This window comes from Juglans regia, chromosome 1, assembly GCF_001411555.2.
Source record: "Juglans regia cultivar Chandler chromosome 1, Walnut 2.0, whole genome shotgun sequence".
NCBI classification, from domain to species: domain Eukaryota; kingdom Viridiplantae; phylum Streptophyta; class Magnoliopsida; order Fagales; family Juglandaceae; genus Juglans; species Juglans regia.
Window position 1 is genome coordinate 11,778,320 of NC_049901.1, and position 18,833 is coordinate 11,797,152.

At 36.5% G+C, this 18,833-nt stretch overlaps 1 protein-coding gene across 1 annotated transcript; it reads left to right on the plus strand.

Annotated features, from left to right (window-relative positions):
• The first annotated feature begins 19 nt into the window (after nucleotides 1-19).
• On the plus strand, nucleotides 20-9,810 carry LOC118348303 (uncharacterized mitochondrial protein AtMg00810-like). The gene is made up of 3 exons (XM_035689764.1): nucleotides 20-88; nucleotides 9,091-9,289; nucleotides 9,332-9,810. The coding sequence occupies exons 1-3, from the start codon at nucleotides 20-22 to the stop codon at nucleotides 9,808-9,810; spliced, it is 747 nt and encodes a 248-aa protein (XP_035545657.1).
• Nucleotides 9,811-18,833: the final 9,023 nt, after the last annotated feature.

Sequence of the window (18,833 nt, forward strand, 5' to 3'; positions counted from 1 at the left end):
GAGAACGTGGCAAGAGGCAATGCTTAGTAAAGCCCCTTCAGCTATAATTACCGACGATGACAAGGCTATGGCAAAGGCCATAGCAGAGGTACTCTCGAATACAACTCATAGGTTGTGCTTGTGGCATATTTTACAAAAGTTTCCCGAACACTTGGCCCATGTATATTACAGATTTCCGGACTTTGGAAAAGATTTCCGTTATTGCATCCATGAGACAATTACAACTGATGAGTTCGAGCAAGAATAGACTTTTATATTAGTGAAGTATGAGTTAGGAGAAAATATTTGGCTGCAAAATCTTTACAGCCGACGAGATAAGTGGGTTCCGACTTAGTTGCGTTCACCATTTTGTGCCGGTATGTCAACAACTCAAAGAAGTGAAAGCATGAACAAATTTTTCAAAGATTATGTTCGTTCAAGCACTATGGTTAATGACTTTGTGTATCAGTATGAAAAAACTATCGTTACTTTAAAGAAAAAGAGAAGTATGTGCGGACAAAATCTACGCGAGCGATATTGAAGACACCTCTTAAAATTGAAGAGGAAGCGGCAATGGTTTATACAAGAAAGTCATTCATTATCTTCCAAGATGAGTTGTTCAATAGTCTACGGTACGAAGCAACAAAATTGTCCAAAGAGGGAGAAAGCAAGACATATGGAGTGGCAGTTTGTTGTAAAGAAACACCACTTTACGATGTCACATTGAAAAATGGTGACGAACATGCAACATGTACATGTCATATGTGGGAGTTCATGAGGCTTCTTTGTAGGCATATCTTGTGTGTTTTTGGCAAGAAAGCGAAGTTAGATAGATTGTCACATCATTATGTTTTAGATAAATGGACTATTAATGTTAAGACTCAACCCATTCCTGACATACTATTAATTGAAGGGCAAGTTCGGCAAGGACAGGATGATCCTACGATGAGAAAAAGCAAGTTAATGATACAACTTTATGACATTGTTGAACTTGGGTTGCAGTCAAGTAGAAAACACAATCACCTATGTCTTGCATTGGAAAAGGTTCACAAAGAGTTACTTGCAATGGAAGATCATGTAAAAGTTTCACAAAGAGGGGAGTCAACCAATGACATTCAAATGGCAAAAAGTCAAGTTGTATCTAATTTTTCACAAACGGTCCAGGATCCTCCACGGGTGCCAACAGAAGGATGGCCAAAATCTTTAAGATCGAAGAACTCAAAAGAAACACAAACAAAGAAAAGACGTTATAGTATTTGCAAGAATGAGGAACATGCTAAAAACAATTGTCTTTCAGTGAGGTATAGTAGTTTTGTAGTTATTTGTATTTTATTGATTTTTAATTGAAGAAGTTAATAAATTTTGTGTTTTGTTGTTGTTTATTTAGGGATATTGGGCCAACACCTGACAACATATCGATACATTTAGAATCATAGTCAAAATTTCGAAATATCTTGTAAGGCACATTTATTTGTCTTTTGTTATGTTTAATTCAACCTATTTATCGGTTAATTTAATCCGTATTTATTTTTATGTGACAGGGAATGTGGCAGTTTGGCTTTCTTCACATAGTCATTTCTTCACAAGTCTGCACAAATTATACTTCAATTTCTATACCAATCTGTTTTGTACAAGTTTAGCTAGAAGACATACTTTATATACCAATTTTCTAGTTGCATTTTCTTTTGGACAATGCATGTATCCATGAATTTGATCTTGGTTTATCTGTAATTTGATTAGTGTGAAGAATGGCAAAGTAAAGAATATCTTGGTACAATTTCTGGTTTGAATATCTTGATACAAACATCAGGTGCTGGGCAGAAGTATTGGAAATTATAAAAGGGAAGATTGGAAACATTGTTCAAAACTGACCATAATACAACAACTAAGGAAATTTCAAATACATTCAAAACATGCGAGGATGTTCTCATTACATAAACCACATTGAGTACATTCAACTGATAAAAGTATTAAAAAAAGTACACGTTACAAGAGCTACAAGAGCTGTAGTCAAGATACATTACCATTTTTTGGATACATAAAAAGTACACCACAAACTATTATTAAAAAAACCCATGTCAAGATTAACACTTTCAAGACTCCCTTGTACTTCTTCTACAACACTTTAAATTTCAATTCTTCGATGCATAACCGCCCATGAAGTACCCTGTCGTGCCTCCGTTCAGCGAAGTCCAACGTCATCTTACAGCAGCTGTTTTGCTCACTTTGAAGATCAATCCACTAAAAAAAGTCACATTGTGTATTCATCTTATAGTTTGGACAATTGAAAAATCTTCTTCCAAAGCTATTTGATTTTCTAGAAATTCGTAGCTTCGCTTGACAACCACAATAGCAAAGTGGTCTCTCCAAACTAACTTTGTCTTCTCCTCTTACGGTCTAAGAACTTGACCTAGAATGAGAACCCGAATTCTTCACTTGCTATCTTAATATTGAAGTAAAAAGAGCCCCCAAATCAGTATATATTAGACAGTAAATAAGCCATGCAATGATAACTGAGTAGCACATAAGCCATGCAATGCAATGCAACTATAAGGAAGACTAGTGCCAATGATAACTAAAGGCATACATATTCAGAGATTTCGGGTCTTCTATGGGCCCTAAAATGACAATTCTTAATGGTTCAAACCACACTACACAGACAAAAGAACCAATGTAAATCAAAGTCATACGGAAATGGAAATGAAGCGCACATGGTTATATTTAACATTAAAAAAATGTTTGTTCATGAAATGGAAACAGTAGGACCTCTACAAAAGGTTAGTGGGTTTTTGGGGGGGGGGGGGGGGGTTTGTTAGTGGGTTCTATAAAAGTTTATTATTACAAACTCTTGGTCTTTTAGATTGTTACCCAAGCTCTGAAGTTAACATTACTAACCAAATCCTAACAAGAGTTGTCAATGTGAAAAGTTGGCAACAGTAGGACCTCTGCAAACGGTTAGTGGGTTTGTGGGGGGGGGGGGGGGGGGGGTTCTATAAAAGTTTATTACTACAAACTCTTGGTCTTTCAGATTGTTACCCGAGCTCTGAAGTCAACATTACTAACCAAATCCTAACAAGAGTTGTCCACGTGAACTTTTCAATTCTAAACAATAGAGACTATTGTTATAGCATTGTTATAACAAAATAATGAACACTAAATAAACTTCTCCAATGCTGGGACTAACTAGATGTTAGCGGGCGTTAGGAAATGATACGAGAAAGCCTAAAAGGTCAAAACTTTAAGGTAGGGCACTTTCAATTTTTACAAAAAATTGTATATCAGAAATAAATCAATCAGCTTGCCCAATTGCTTCCTCAATTCTACAAGCTCGAATGGTGCCATGAGATTTCCACTGGGGTGCAAATATGCCAAGACAAACCAAATCAGAAACCTCTTTTATTTTATACCAAATCACAAATATAGCTCAACAATAATTCACAAATATACCAATTCACCTAATCTGAAAGTCAGATTTAGAACTCCAATGCAATATAGTGGTGCTTTTTCTTCTTAGAAATTTTATCAAACAGGTAAAATGCACAAATTTCTGGTTTCTCGTTTGCCAATCAATTTCAATTTCACTTTCTTAGACAGACAAATCAGGTGGTTCATTTCTTATAGCCACAATCAATTTCGTGCAGCCACAATCAATTTTATATAAAAATAAATTGAAAGGTGAAGGAGGTCAGGTTGAGCCTCAAGGGATTGCGAGGGGGATGAGAGGCGACGGAGGTCTGGTTGTGCTTCAAGGGGGTGCGAGGGGGCTGAGGGGCGACGCAAACCGCTTCGGGTTAAGCTTCGAGGGGCTGAGACGCAACGAAGGTTGAGCTTTGACGGGTCGCGAGGGGGCTGTGACGCGTCTAAAAGGGCTTGGGTGCGACGCCAACGTTGTTTGGGTGGGCTTGGGTGCGATGCCGATGGGTGTTCTTCGGTGCTGTAACGCCCCAAACCCGGTTGGTCTGGAAAATTACCACCTGTCTCTTAAGAACTTATTTTCCAACACAACTAAAAAGAAAACCCAAATCTTTAATAGCCAATCTCAATATCAAGAGTGCTAAACAACCACATAACAATCTGGACAGCCCACACTTCGACCCAAAATATTCTATACCAATCTCAGTATTGTCCAATACAAGCATCAGGACCAATGCCAATTCAAATTCCAATAACTCACACTTATTCCAACAGTTCGCAGTCCCAAACAATTACTAACAGTTTAACCAACAATACTACACAAAGCACACTTCTTCCCATTCACAACTCCATAACAGAAAATATAAACTAATACCTCCAAAAATTAAACTGTACTGGACAAAGAAAATTAAATTCCCTTCTAAAATAATTTCTCAACCACCAATCCAAACGACCCCCCCTAACTCCTCGGACTCAGTCCGGCACAACCAACAAAATCACAGTAAATATGAATTAGCGCAAAAATACATTTAAATCTCAAAAGCACTTTGGGAAAAATACTTACAATGCTATAATATAATTTTTGAAAGATCACGGAGGTGCTAGAAGCGGCAACGCAGCAACAAAACAGTGCCAAATGCACTATGGCCGTGGGTCTCAAAAACCCACTTTTGAACGGGTGTAAACGAAGACCCGAGATTGATAGGGTAGGGCTTAGGGATGTCGGTGAGACTAGTGGTGGTGGTGGTTGGTCGTGGGTGGCGGCGCAATAGGCGGTTGAAGTGCAAAAACACCCAAAACGGAAATGTTGATGGTGGGGCTTCACCGGTGACAGATCGGAGGTGGGGTTGGGTCCATTGGGTTGCTAGAAGGTCGAGGATGACGTGGTGAGAAGATGGTGGCCGGAGGTGGCGCGACGGCGGCGCAGCGGCGCAAGGAATGCCGCGGCTTCGTGTGGTGCGTGGAGGCTAACGGCGGCACGGCTGGGGCTGAAAATCGGAGGGGGAGGTCGCCGGTGGGTGGGGGTGCTGGGAAGCCGGGCGGTGTCGACCACCGCCGGCGCACGGCGGCGGGTCGAGGGCAAACGGCGGACGCACGGGAGAGAGAAAGAGAGAGAGGCGCGGGAGGGAGAAGAAAAAAAAAAAGAGAAAAAGAAAAAGAAGGAAAAGAAGAAAAGAAAAAGAAAAGGAAAAGAAAAATAGAGAGAAAAGAAATGAGGTCCAATCCTCATAACTTGGGTCACAAAAATGATCCAACAGAAACGATTTTAAAACAACTAGTGAAATAAAATATTTCAAACACAGTGATTAACATGAAAATAATTAATTAAACTCAATAATAAGTTAATTTGATTTGAGAAGAAATTTAAACGCATAAAAATAATTAATTTAGAGAAAGCACTTCAAAAATAATTTTCGTAAACTAAAAAAAAATCATAAAAATAGCACAACTAAAAAATCCAACAATTTTAAAACAAGAGAATAAATTTTAAATTAATAACAAAAAATCTTTCAATTAAAAATACACTAAAAAATACGGGGTGTTACAGGTGCAATGTCGTCTATGTTCGGGTGCAATTCGTGGGGCTCAAATCGCGAATGGAGATACAGGGGTTTCTGCACTCTGAAATCGCGAAGGGAGATGATGCACAATTCTGATGTATTGCTGGTCCATGATAAGTATGATAGAAGCATTACGTGTTGGCATGTGATTGGCGGGCTGTTATTTTCCTAAAACCAGCCCGACCGTTCCTAAGGTATTCTCTTTCTTTTCAGTATGATCATTCCTACCAAACACAACCAAGTCATGGAGAATTAATTCCATAGAGAAGATAAAAAAAATAAAAAAAATCGAAACCTCTCCCAGGAACCATATTAGTCACCGACCTTCTCCATGCTGAAAATTTTTCCAGCTGGTCTCATTCACTCCAACATGCTCTTCGTGCAAAGAACAAGATCGGTTTTCTCAATGGAACACTCGGCCAACCCTCAAACCCGACAGACCCTCTCTTCGACCTCTAGGACAGATGCAACGATATGGTTGTATCTTGGATCCAAAATTCTATAAGCCTTTCCCTACGTTCTTCGATAGCCTTTGTTAACAATGCCCATGATATATGGACTGAGTCACAAGAACGTTTCTCCCCACAAAATGGACCTCGAATCTATGAATTCAAGAAGACCTTGACTAATCTGTCTTAGGAAGATGATACCGTGAATGGCTATTATGACAAACTCAAGTCCCTTTGGGATGAACTATCCATCCATAACCCATTACCTGTTTGTTCTTGTCGCTCAACCAAAACCCTATCTAACCGCTAGCAACACGATTGCGTGATTCAATTCCTAATGGGTCTCAATGATTCCTACTCCAACGTCCGTGACCAGATAATGCTCATCAACCCATTACCTCCAGTCACCAAGGTATTCTCAAACATCCAGCAGCAAGAATGACATCGGATGGTTACTTCCTCAACTCCCCACCTAGATTCTATTGCCCTAGTATCTCGGAAACCACCCCTTAAACCACCTTCCAATTCTGGCAAGAGATATATGCCTTACTGTACTCACTGTAAGATTACCGGTCACACTTTGCAAACATGTTTTAAATCTGGAAATGTCGTTGCTCCAGTCTGCACCCATTGTGAGATGACGGGCCACACCATGAAACGTTGCTACAAGCTCCATGGGTACCCTCCAGGGCATAAAATGCACAAACCATGCGAGAATGCCATGTCCTTTGATTCCCCTGTTTCTGGCAATCAACCCAATTCCAATAATTTATTAACGACAGAGTAGTACAAAGATCTCATAGTCTTGTTGCACAGTAAGGATTATAGTTGCTCATCATCCGCGAATGATCTCCAGACAGTTATCTTTACTCACCCTCACTCCTCTTCCACTGTTGGTAACCTCTTTTGCTTATCAACTTCTTCTCATCTTTCCACTTTTTGGATCATTGACACAGGGGCTACAGATCACATGATCTGTAGCCCCTCTCTTTTTACCACTATCACTTCCACCACTTCATATTCTGTTAAGCTTCCTAATGGGAAAATAGCTCCTGTAACTCACGTCGGCACAGTCCAAATAACCAACTCCATGATTTTATGCAATGTCATTTGCGTCTCATCCTTTACTTTTAATTTATTGTCTGCCTCTAAACTTGCTCAACAATTAAATTGTTGCCTCATTTTTTCTCTAATTCTTGTTTCATACAGGGCATTTCTCTTTGGACAACGATTGGGAAGGGTAGCATGGCACACGGGCTCACCACCTCCTACAAGACACGGTTGCTCCCCAAGCTTTAGACATTATTTTATCACAGAATTTCCATTCTCAAAATTTCATTTTTGCTTCTATACAACCCTCTGATTGTGTTGTTGATTTGTGGCACTGTCGATTGGGTCATCCATCCCATTCCATATACAACTCATCCATGATCCCCATGTAATTACTCAAATGAATACCAAGAACACTTTACCATGTTTTGTTTGTCTCCTTGCCAAACAGGCTTGCATACCCTTTTCCTCTAGCACTCATAATACAAATGCTTGTTTTGAGATTATACATTGTGATTTATGGGGACCTCACTCAATTATTGCACGTGATGGTAGTCGTTTTTTTCTCACCATTGTCGATGACTATTCACGCTACACTTGGGTTTAGCTCTTGCAAAAAAGATCTGATGCATGTCCATGTCTTAATTTTGGCACTTAGTTGCTACTCAATTTAATTCTCGGGTAAAAGTGCGCAATGACAATGGTGTTTAGTTTTCTATGTCTCATTTTAATTCCGATCAAGGTATTCTCCATCAAAATAATGTGTCGAAATACCACAACAGAATGGATTAGTTGAGCGTAAGTATCGCCATCTTCTCCAAGTTGCCTGTGCACTTCATTTTCAATCCAGCATTCCATTGAAATTTTGATTTTAATGTATACTTACAGCCACATATTTAATTAACCGAATACCGACCGCCTACTTCACAACAAAACCCCCTATGAAATTCTCTTCCACAAACCCCCTTCTTATTTACACCTCCGAGTCTTCGATTGCCTTGCCTTTGCCTCCACCACTTCCGAACATCGCCACAAATTTGATCCTCGTAGTCGTCATTGTGCTTTTCTTGGATATCCATTTGGTGTCAAAGGTTATAAATTACTTGACCTTGATACTCACAAAAGTTTTCTTTCTTGTGATGTTATCTTCCATGAATCATTGTTTCCCTTCCACACCCCGTCACTCCTTCCCTCTTCTACAATATCTTCAACCCCACCAGACACAAATCTTCACATACCATACCCTGATGCTAATCCCCCATACACACATACTTCTGCCCCTCCTTCCATAGAGACATAAACATCCTTATCCCCCCACCCAAAAATCATACCCGCACAATCCCAACCTCCACCACAACCTTGACGCTCCACCCACACCCACCGCCCCTACTTACCTCAACCAGTATATTTGTCCTTCCCTTCTCACACCACCTCCACCTCAAACCATGACTTCTAACTCATTGCAGGTTTCCTGTGATTCTCATGCTTCCTCCTCATTTTTGTCCAAGGATACTCCATGCCCATCAGGTAAACCATTCCCTCTTTCTTCCACTCTTTCATTTCATAAATTGTCACCATCTTACCATTTATTTGCTTCCGTTATTTCCTCATCCATTGAACCATCATCCTATGGTGAAGCTATTAAAAATTATGACTGGTACAAGGCTATGCAATCTGAAATTGCTACTTTTGAACTTAAGAATAGTTGGACTATGGTTGAATTACTACCTGGCAAACGTGCTATCGGCTGCAAGTGGGTCTACAAAATTAAACATCACTCCGATGGAAGTATAGAGAGATACAAAGCGCACTTGGTAGCCAAAGGTTTCACATAACAAGAGGGCCTTGATTACAACAAAACCTTCTCACCCATGGCAAAATTGGTGACTGTTCGCACCATACTCGTCGCTACTTCCATCCAAGGCTAGTTCATCAAACAATTTGATGTTCAAAATGCCTTCCTCCATGGAGACTTAGTGGAGGAAGTTTTCATGTGCAAACCTCCTAGCTACTCCAAGGGTCCATCTTCTCATGTTTGTCGACTCAACAAAAGTCTCTAAAGCTTGAAACAAGCCTAGGGGCAATGGTATGCAAAATTTTTTAATGTTTTGCTCACTTTTGGTTTTCAACAATCGAAGGCGGATTATAGTCTCTTCACTCACACAGCAAATGACTCCTTCACAGCATTGCCTGTGCACACCGATGACATCATTTTGGCTAGTTCCACATTGGAATCCACAATTGCCCTTCAATGCTTTCTCAATGACCATTTCCGAATCAAATGCCTTGGTGATCTACGTTACTTTCTTGGAATTGAGGTTGCTCGCTCTTCAAGAGGTATTTCCATTTGTCAATGAAAATATGCTCTCGATATATTAGCCGATGTCAGTTCTCTTGGCACTTGCCTTCTCAAATTGTCAATGGAACAAAATTTGAAACTTAGTAAGGATGATGGACAGCCTCTCAGGGACCTTCTACTTTGTCGAAGACTCATTGGCCACTTGCTCTACCTCACAATAACACGGCCTGATCTCAGTTATTCTATCCAAAGGTTAAGCCAATTTATGATAGCCCCCACATCATCCCATCTTCATGCTGTACACCAAGTCTTTCAGTACGTCAAAGGTGCACCTGGCCAGGGGTTACTCTTCCCTTCCATCTCCTCACTTAGTCTCCAAGCCTCCTCAGATTTGGACTGGGCCTCCTGCCCCGACTCCCGTCGGTCACTCACGAGTTTTTGTATCTTCCTCGAATCCTCACTTATATCATGGCAATCAAAGAAGCAAGTTGTTGTTTCTCTATCTTCAGCCGAAGTCAAATATAGAGCCATGGCTACAACTTCTTGTGAATTACAATGACTATCTTACATTCTCAGTGATTTACATCTCTCCATTTCTCTACCCATTGACATGAATTGTGACAATCCAACCGCCCTCCACATTGCTGCAAATCCGGTCTTCCACGAGCGCACCAAACATAAAGAGATGGATTGCCACCTTATCCACGACAAGATTCAAGCGGGTTTTGCTTTGCACTTGCCACATCCGATCCTCATTCCAGCTTGTAGATCTTTTCACCAAAGCATTGCCCTCAGCTTAGTTTTATTTTCTGTTATCCAAGATGGAGATAGCAAATATCTATGCTCCATCATGTAGGGGGATGTTACCAGCTAATATACAAGTTGCCAAGTTGCTCAACACTCGGCCATATGAATCAGGGAAATTACAAATAAGCAAGCAGGAGTATATATTGTTATTTAAGGGCATTTATGTATTATCATTCTTATATAGAACATTCCATTCCTTCTATAAGCAGGACACTATACAACATAGCATTTTACACACTTTTACAGAATTAATCAATTGAAGGAATTCTTTCCAACCTCTGCGATGCTCTGTTTTCTTCTTCATTTCTGTTTAGCACTAACTCTCTTGCTCAATTTAAACCAACTCTGACACTTCTAGCAATTTCTATGCTAGCTTTCTTAATGGCATTGATAATGTATGCGTGCAAAACGATCACCAGTATATAATATATAGTGAGAATATTCATGAACAGTTAGGGTACACTGCATCCAGTCACAAAAGGAGCATGTTAGTGTTAAAGAGTTGTCCAGATGGAGGCAAGGGGAAGTTTTGCCTAGGGCAACGTTTTATCTCCGGACCTTGGCCGGAGGAGAAGAGTCAAACAATTTGTTTAATCTTTATCGATTGGACAACTAACGGAAGATCAACAAATGTTTTGTTAAGGCAATTAACTAGGCAAATTTGGGGATGCTGGGAAAACAATATGTGGAGTTGGAAGGTGATCATGCCCTGCCTGCTCCGATGGGTATGACTCGATTGTCTTTGGTTTGGTTGTTGGATGTAATGAAGAATAAATTTTGATATGGAGTAGAGAGATTGAAGTGTGATTGTCTCAGGTCTTGGCTTCAACTAAAAATCTCAGCTGTAGAATTAAAGGTGTATGCGTGATAAAAAGTTTTTAATTGAATAAATCTGCACACAAAAAAAAAAAAAAAAAAAAACTTGTATGAGAGTTTTCATGGCTCTTCGAATTACAAGTTCTATGTATTCTCCTTCTTTGGGAGCTCAATATCAAGCATTTCAAATACTTTAATCAACATATATCCAATAGCCGAGTAAATATGACCGATTTTTATAATTAATATGTTATTTTATAAGAAATATAACGTAATATATATATTTATATATATATATATATATGAAAACTGAAAATTAGGTACCGACAAATACGATAGTGCAGTTATAAGGACATTACTTGCAGTATAAAGCAAGGCCTTCAATATCAACTTGCATAACAAAAAGGTTCTAGAAAGCCTAAATCAGAACATATCTACATGAATCATTTGTTCAAAATAGAGCAGATCAGGAACACCTGTATATTGTTAATACCCAACAAAAAAGGGGAAAAAAAGGTTAATGCAAAGTGTGTGACCGATGAAATTCATGAGAAGAGGGCATAGGACTAGCTCTAACCACTCAAGCCCTAATCTCTCAGCGAGATTGTACATTACAAGTTGATCCCAAACAGGTCCGAAGAGGCGCTCCCCTCCAATTGCAAAAGTAAGGGCCCATGACGAAAGAATAGCTGTGAATACAACGAACCCAACTGCTGATCTGACAACATCTATAAGATGTAATGTTTACTAATACGACCAAAAAGGAAATATAACGTACAAGTGTCAACGAAAAAAGGAAAGGACCATAAAGAATATAGCAGCTTTTGTGTAACTATTTTTTTTTATACATTGGGGTGCGGGGTTCGAACCTGGTTCTCCCATTTGGAAATCAGGCTTTACACCATTTGGTCCAAGGGACCTTGGCAGTTTTTGTATAACTGAGTTGCTTGGAATGTGTTGTAAAATGTATATTTCAGTTAGATGGATGTGGGTAATAGACATATGTGTTCGGCAAGAAAAAAGAGTACATAAATTATATTGAAGTTTAGTAGATGTGCATGCTTAAGAAATGATCCAACAGAAGGGGGACAGAAAAACACTCTGAATCAACCATCTGAGAAACACATACTCCAAGCCTAGTCGCCTCAAGCAATGGATACTTAAATAGTTAAACCACAAAGATAATGGGCACAAAATTTAACCATGCACAGCATTTAAGATTCGAGTGAAAACACAAGCTCGCAAAAAAAGGCTTTTTCTAAATTCGGCCTTCCTATGGATTAGCTTATGCTTGCAATAGGATAAAAGACAGGATTCTCTAATGTAGAATAAAACAAGCCAGAGCTAAGTAATTAATTGTGGGGAATTCCATTTCCTTTAATGTTTGATGCAAAACCCTACACATAGAATGATCAGTCCTATCTTTGCCAAAATGAGCTCAATTAGAATGAAAGTTAGTGATTGCAGGTTAAATGTTTCTTATCTTGACATGAATGAGAGTGCAACAAACTAATTTCTATGTAAGAGGACGGCCACTTGTGCTGTGATGAAAGGTTTAACAACATGACATCTAATCTAAACCCAACTAAATGAATGTGAATGAGCATTGACAGTAAATGGAATCTTTCTATTCATCAAATAATGACAGAAAATCTCTTTTTTGCCAAAGTGCAATAACTTAACCACCTGAATGGATAAAAGCAATTCATCACTAGTCCAAAACACAAGAAGATAGGTATGGCTGAGACAAGGTATTACTGTCAAAGACTCTTACTGTTGATATTTAGTTTGAAAATCATATTGATGCATTAGAGGGGATTACTATTTAGTTTTCAATTCTTTTTTTTTTTTTTTTTTTTTTTGGGGGAGGCAGATTTAGAGGAACGTACGTAATGGTTATCATCACCTTTCGCATAAAATTGGACTCAGTGTTTCAATGCAGCTGGCACCTTTGAGGTCCCCAGTAAATAAATAATTGTAGGAGTGAAATCTTAATTCCACACCCTCCTTCAAAGTATTTTCATGAACTAACACAAATCATAGAATTTCAACTTCACGCCATTACTGAAACCAAAAGTTTGATCCACTTCAACTATAGGTCAGTCTCCAACAAGTACCAAACACATCAAATCCCCAATGGGCAAACCGCATTTCACCAATTAGATCAAACCATACGAGTCATTTCCTTCATCTAAGGATGGCTCACCGAAAGTATAGTTGCTATGAAATGCGCAATAGATATTCCGTAAATTTCTTTAAAATCTCTATGCCGACTAACTCATCAATACCAAGCTAAAGACTTTTCATTGACACCAACCAGATCCAGTACTAGCAACCATAACGTCACATAGCCATAGATGTCAACAAGAAGAACTTGAAAATTGAAAATTGAAAACTAACTCCTTCCTAGAATGCGCTCCAAAGTCTAAATTTTTATTTTGCTCTCTTCCTAAATTCATGCTTAGTAATGAAAAATAATTCTTGCAATTCCGATATCTACAGTTGCCTCTGAGTCGGCTTTTAACACAGCATGTCAAGTCTTTAATCATTTCTGCAGTAGCCTATCTCCACTTATGGTAGAAACCCTTATTTGTACATAAAATTGGTTTCGTTCTTCTTCTGCCCCGATTAACATTCGCAGTTTAATGAATGATATTGAGGAGTTTGAGAAATTTGATACAGGTATGTAGCATCTTTCACCTTTTCTTTTATTGTCTCTAAAGTGTATATCATATTTTGATTTGTTTGAACTAGTATGCTTCTTCTTCTTTTTCCCTTTTGTGTAGAGCTCATGGAAGACTTAGGAAATTCTTCAAGATCTAATTCTTTGGCTGGAGATGATTAAATTTAAGGTAGGTCACCTTTTTACATCTTTCCTCAAGTTTTTTTTTTCATTTAAAGTAATTAATAACTTTTTATTGAAATTACTTACTTGGTTTATTTTCATACAATTGCAATGTTTGTTGAATGAACTATTGGAGTTGGTGGCTTGGTGGCAATTGGCATGGTGCCTAGCTATTTGTTCTAGTTGTAAAGTTTTTTATTGCATGTTCTTGCGATTTAGACTTGTAATTTCGACTTGTAATTTGTGAAACTTTTGGATAATTTAGACTTTTGGAATTTGGACTTGTAATTTGTTGGACTTTTAGACTTGAAACTTAGACTTTTGAACTTATTTTATTTCATTGCAGAATTTTCTTTTTATTCCAGATTTTTTATAAAGCAGATTTTTGTAAATAATAACAAATTTTTAATAAAACAGATTTTTTTTATAGCAATTTTTTCTTTTTATAAACAGATTTATTTATGACAAATTTGCATTTTATTAAAACCGGACCGGAAATTGATAAAATCGATACCCGGTACCGATTTAAAAGGATAATCGGTGCGTAATCGATTTTTGAAAATACAAAAGCAGTGCATACCGATTCTGTCATAAATTTTATCCAAAATCAGGCCAAACCAAACCAGTTACACCCATAATTGTTTATTCAGTACCTCACCCGGCATTGATGAGGAAGAGAGATAAAGGGTTTTAGGAGAGATAGGGTTTGGGCTTGTTGATAGGGTTTAGGATGTCCAAAGTATAGTGGTAGGCATATTTTTACTTAAGAAGTCCAAGAAGAGAGATGAACAGTAGTGTCGTCAGTATGTAAAGCATATTATCCACAACACTTAAATGAAAAAAGTTATACGCAGTCGCATGGTGCAAACGCGTCTGATGTGGAAAAATAAAAACTCATCGTTTCACTCCCTCCGACTCTCCCTCCTTCCATTTCCTCCCACTTTGTGTTTCTCTCCCTCGAAGATGAATTCTATTTCGCCAAGACTCTCTGTGATTCTCTCCCTCGAAGACGAAGACCTCTCTAAAAAATTGTCATGGATTTCTCCCTGGAGGATGGCTCTGTACACGGGCTCACTCCTACCTTCTGCGAGCTGGGACTCCTTGCCGAAGTGTGAAGTGGTGGCGATTAGATCCTTGGTCAAATTCATCAATGGCTTCTCGAACATCACCACTAGAGTCGAGGTTGGTTCTTTGATGTCCGCGACCCATGAATTTCTCGACTCCGTCTCTAATGAAAACTACCGTGATTTCTCATACTTGAAGGGCAATTGGATAGGTTTGGAGATTGCCCATTTGTTCTGTCTTGCAAGTATGTTCCTTCCATACAACAAACCCATACAGATGGCCATGAAAACAAAGACTAATGTAGATGCACATGATAGACCCAGAACCAGAGCTTTGTTTTTTTGATTTCGGGTTTTTAGTGCTGGAGTTTTTGTTCAAAGGGTTGTGTTTTTGGACGAGTTTGCGACTGTGAGGTGGGGTTTTGGAATGAGGTTGGAAATGATCAATGCTTGGTGTTTTGGAAGTATTGAAAATTGAGGTCCCAGACTGGATGAACACGGATTTTCCAAATCTCCGATACTTGTCTGGGTCAACTACTAGTGTGAAATTATTAAGTGAATGTTCAGGAAGTTAAGCCTACCAAGTGGAGGGAAATCAAAAGGGAAAGTACCATTCATGGAGCTGTTGAGCCTACCCAGTGGAGGGAAAGTACCGAGATGGGTTTTACATTGCCTGAAATTTTGCAGCTTGAAATTTTGAGATGCACTAGCTTGGTGATGATGAGGTTGGCGTACCCAGAAGGTAAAGCTCAGATTTTATTTTATTTTTTTAAATGACGTGGCGTCAACGACTGTGCACCAACTGTAAATAACGACTGTCTATTTCATTCATTCGATTCAAATTTTAAAATTCATCTTATAAATCAAATTATGTGATGCAAGCATTTTAGTAAATGCATTATCCATATCAACTTATAAATTTTTCGTGTCTGAGATGAGTATATGGATTTCCTTGAGTCAATTGAGTTTATTATTGTCCTAAATGTGTTATCCACGCCAAATTTCCGATACCACCATTGTTTATACCTCTTCCCTTCACAGGCTAATTCTTATCCTTTTATTTACAAACTGCTAGTTTCTCAGCTCATAGGGAAAGGTATAATGAATATCATTTTCCTTCTTTACATAAATATGGATAACGATACCCTTACACTTACTTTACTACAATTTTACAATTTAGTTATTTATTTTTTTCTTTTGTTAATAGAATCTGGATTAAAAATTCAGATTAAAAATTCAAATTTATTAGAAGAAAATAAATTCAGTCAATCAACATAATCATGTAATTTAATTAAAAATTAATTTTTTTTAATTATATGATTATATTAATTAATTGAATTTATTTTTTTAAAATTATACAAGAATGGTATGTTTTGAAATTTTTTATTCAGATTGAACAATTAAAAGAAAAAAAAATAGTAAAATAATAATAAAGAAAGTGTAAGAAATCGAAAAGCACCCAAGCCGGACGCATGATTTGGTAGAACCTATATAATTATGAGTAATGTTAGAGAGAAGTCATTATAATAATGCATATTTTATACTCACTGTATAGTTGCTTCTAGTTGATTGTTCCCAACACTCACTTAGAGAGATATGTAGTCTACATGATGTCACGTTATGTATGCAACATCATGTGTACAAAATAAATACTCTCAATAATAACTTCCATCTATATTTATTTTATAATTATTGGAGCGAGAGACCTTTTACACGATCACCTTACACCTAATCCTGCATATACATGCACAGCGACAAACACCATTTCTGCCGACAATTTGCTATTGGCTTCTCCTCCAAAAAGGCCACTATATGCTATCAATCTGGCAATTATTATCTTCAATGGGTGGCATGTGATTGGCCATCGCAAATGGATTAATTAAATAAACTAAATATATGCCTTTGTGACGCATCTCTAGTGTTAATTCCTCTCGTCATCAGGTCCTCGTGACTTTCTTCCTTATGTTCAACTATATCATGTATACTGTATCTAACCTGGATCAAACTTCAACTTGCCATGCATCCTCGATCTCAGACTGCAGTCTTGAATAAATTAATACTTACTCCAATTCCATGCATCCCATCTGATGATCAACCTACCTACCTCCTCCTTACCATATATATACATGATTCTGCTGACCAAAAATCTTATAATTTAGACCCATGATTGTTTTATGGTTCTCGGCTCCTTCTGCCATTATTATCCAGGCTTTGTGCCCGTCCTCACTCTCCTTCCCTCCCTTCATTATTATTTCTCTTCAGTACCATCATTCCTACCAAACATGACCAAGTCATAGAGAATTAATTCCATAGAGATAAAAAAAAAATTTCAAAACCTCTCACAATTTTCTAAATCTTCTCAATTACTACACTTTTCTATTTTAAATCTTTACCATTTCTTATATAATCATTATAATTTTTACAAGCTTCAAAGCAATATATATATATATAAAATAGAAATTTTTTAAAATTTTAAAATAAAAATTATATTTAAATAATTTTTTATTTTATAATATTTTTATTCAATTTTTTATTTAAAAGATTTAAAAAATCTTAACTCAAACTATTTTACTATTATTCACATATCATTTTACTATTATTCATAAAATTTTAAGATATTTCAAATGTCCAAATCAAATTGTTCACACTGTAGCTTAAAGAAAGTTTGGTCCCAATTTGCAAAGAGATTGGTTTGGACACCACTGTTTTTATTTCCGTTTGCTCCGTCCGAAAATTTACTATGTCGGAACAGAAATTGGCATGGCTTGGGCGGGTATTTCGTTCTAGGTTAATTTCCGGCCGTTCGACTTGTTCCATTCTATTCCAGACAGATTTGGATTATTCGACTGAATTCCAGCCAATCTCAAAATTGTTTGCAGCTTTCTGCATGCAGAGCTCTTGAGTCTTAAGTTATGCTTGGGCAATGTAGTGATATGAGATCACTCTATTATTATTTAATATTTTATTATTATTTTTTATGTATTTATTATTATTTAATATTTTATTAATATATTTTATTTATATTTTTTATTTCTTTTCACAATTCATTTGAAATTATTTAACTACGCAAAGGTAACTTTAAAGTAAAAATAAAATACTGTATCCACTATCCATACATAGACTTAGGTGTTATTTTAATATTGAATTGAGATGAGATAAGTTGAAGAGTTGGAAGTTAAATAAAATATTATTAAAAAATTATTTATTAATATTATTATTTTTTTAATATTTAAAAAAATAAATTATTTATTATATTTTATATAAAAGTTTAACAAATTTAACCGATAATTTGCTGTTGGCTCTTCCTCCGAAAACAAGATTTTTTAATTATTATTTATGTGAAAATTTTAAATAAATTATAATAATTAAATAAAATACTATAAATTAGTTAAAGATGGAGGCATCGACTCATTCTAAAGTATGTGGTTCTCGTACGTGTCTCCATCTTCATCTCAGACCACTCCCCTCTTGTAAAATATAATTTTATGTATAATATAAAGAAAATTGGTCAAAGTAACTTTCAATGAGTTTTTTATTTTTTTTTTCTTTATTTTATATGTTACAACAGTAATTCTTTATATATAGAGAATTCACACTTTTAAAATATTTTTAATTATTTTTTTGATAGTTATAACAGTCAATATATAAAATAAAAAAAATAAATTTTAATAATGTTATTTTAAAAGAAAATAATAAGATTACTCTTTATTTATTATTAATTTACTTTTTTTATATTTGATTTTTTTTAATTTTTAATTTTATTTAATAGTCAAAGAAGTGACTATTGATAAAATTATATATTTTTTTAATTTTTTTAATAATTAAAAACATTTAAAAAATTATAAAAAATTTAAAAATTTAAAATATAACATGATAAATAAAAGAGAAATAAACCGGTTGGAAGGTATCTTTATCCTATTTTAAAACGAGTTTTGCTATACAACCTCCACCATACTTCACACTTCACATTTTTTTAAATTTTTTAAATTTTTAATATTTTTTATTTTATTTTTTTTGAATTTATTATTTTTAAATTATTTCAAATTTTTT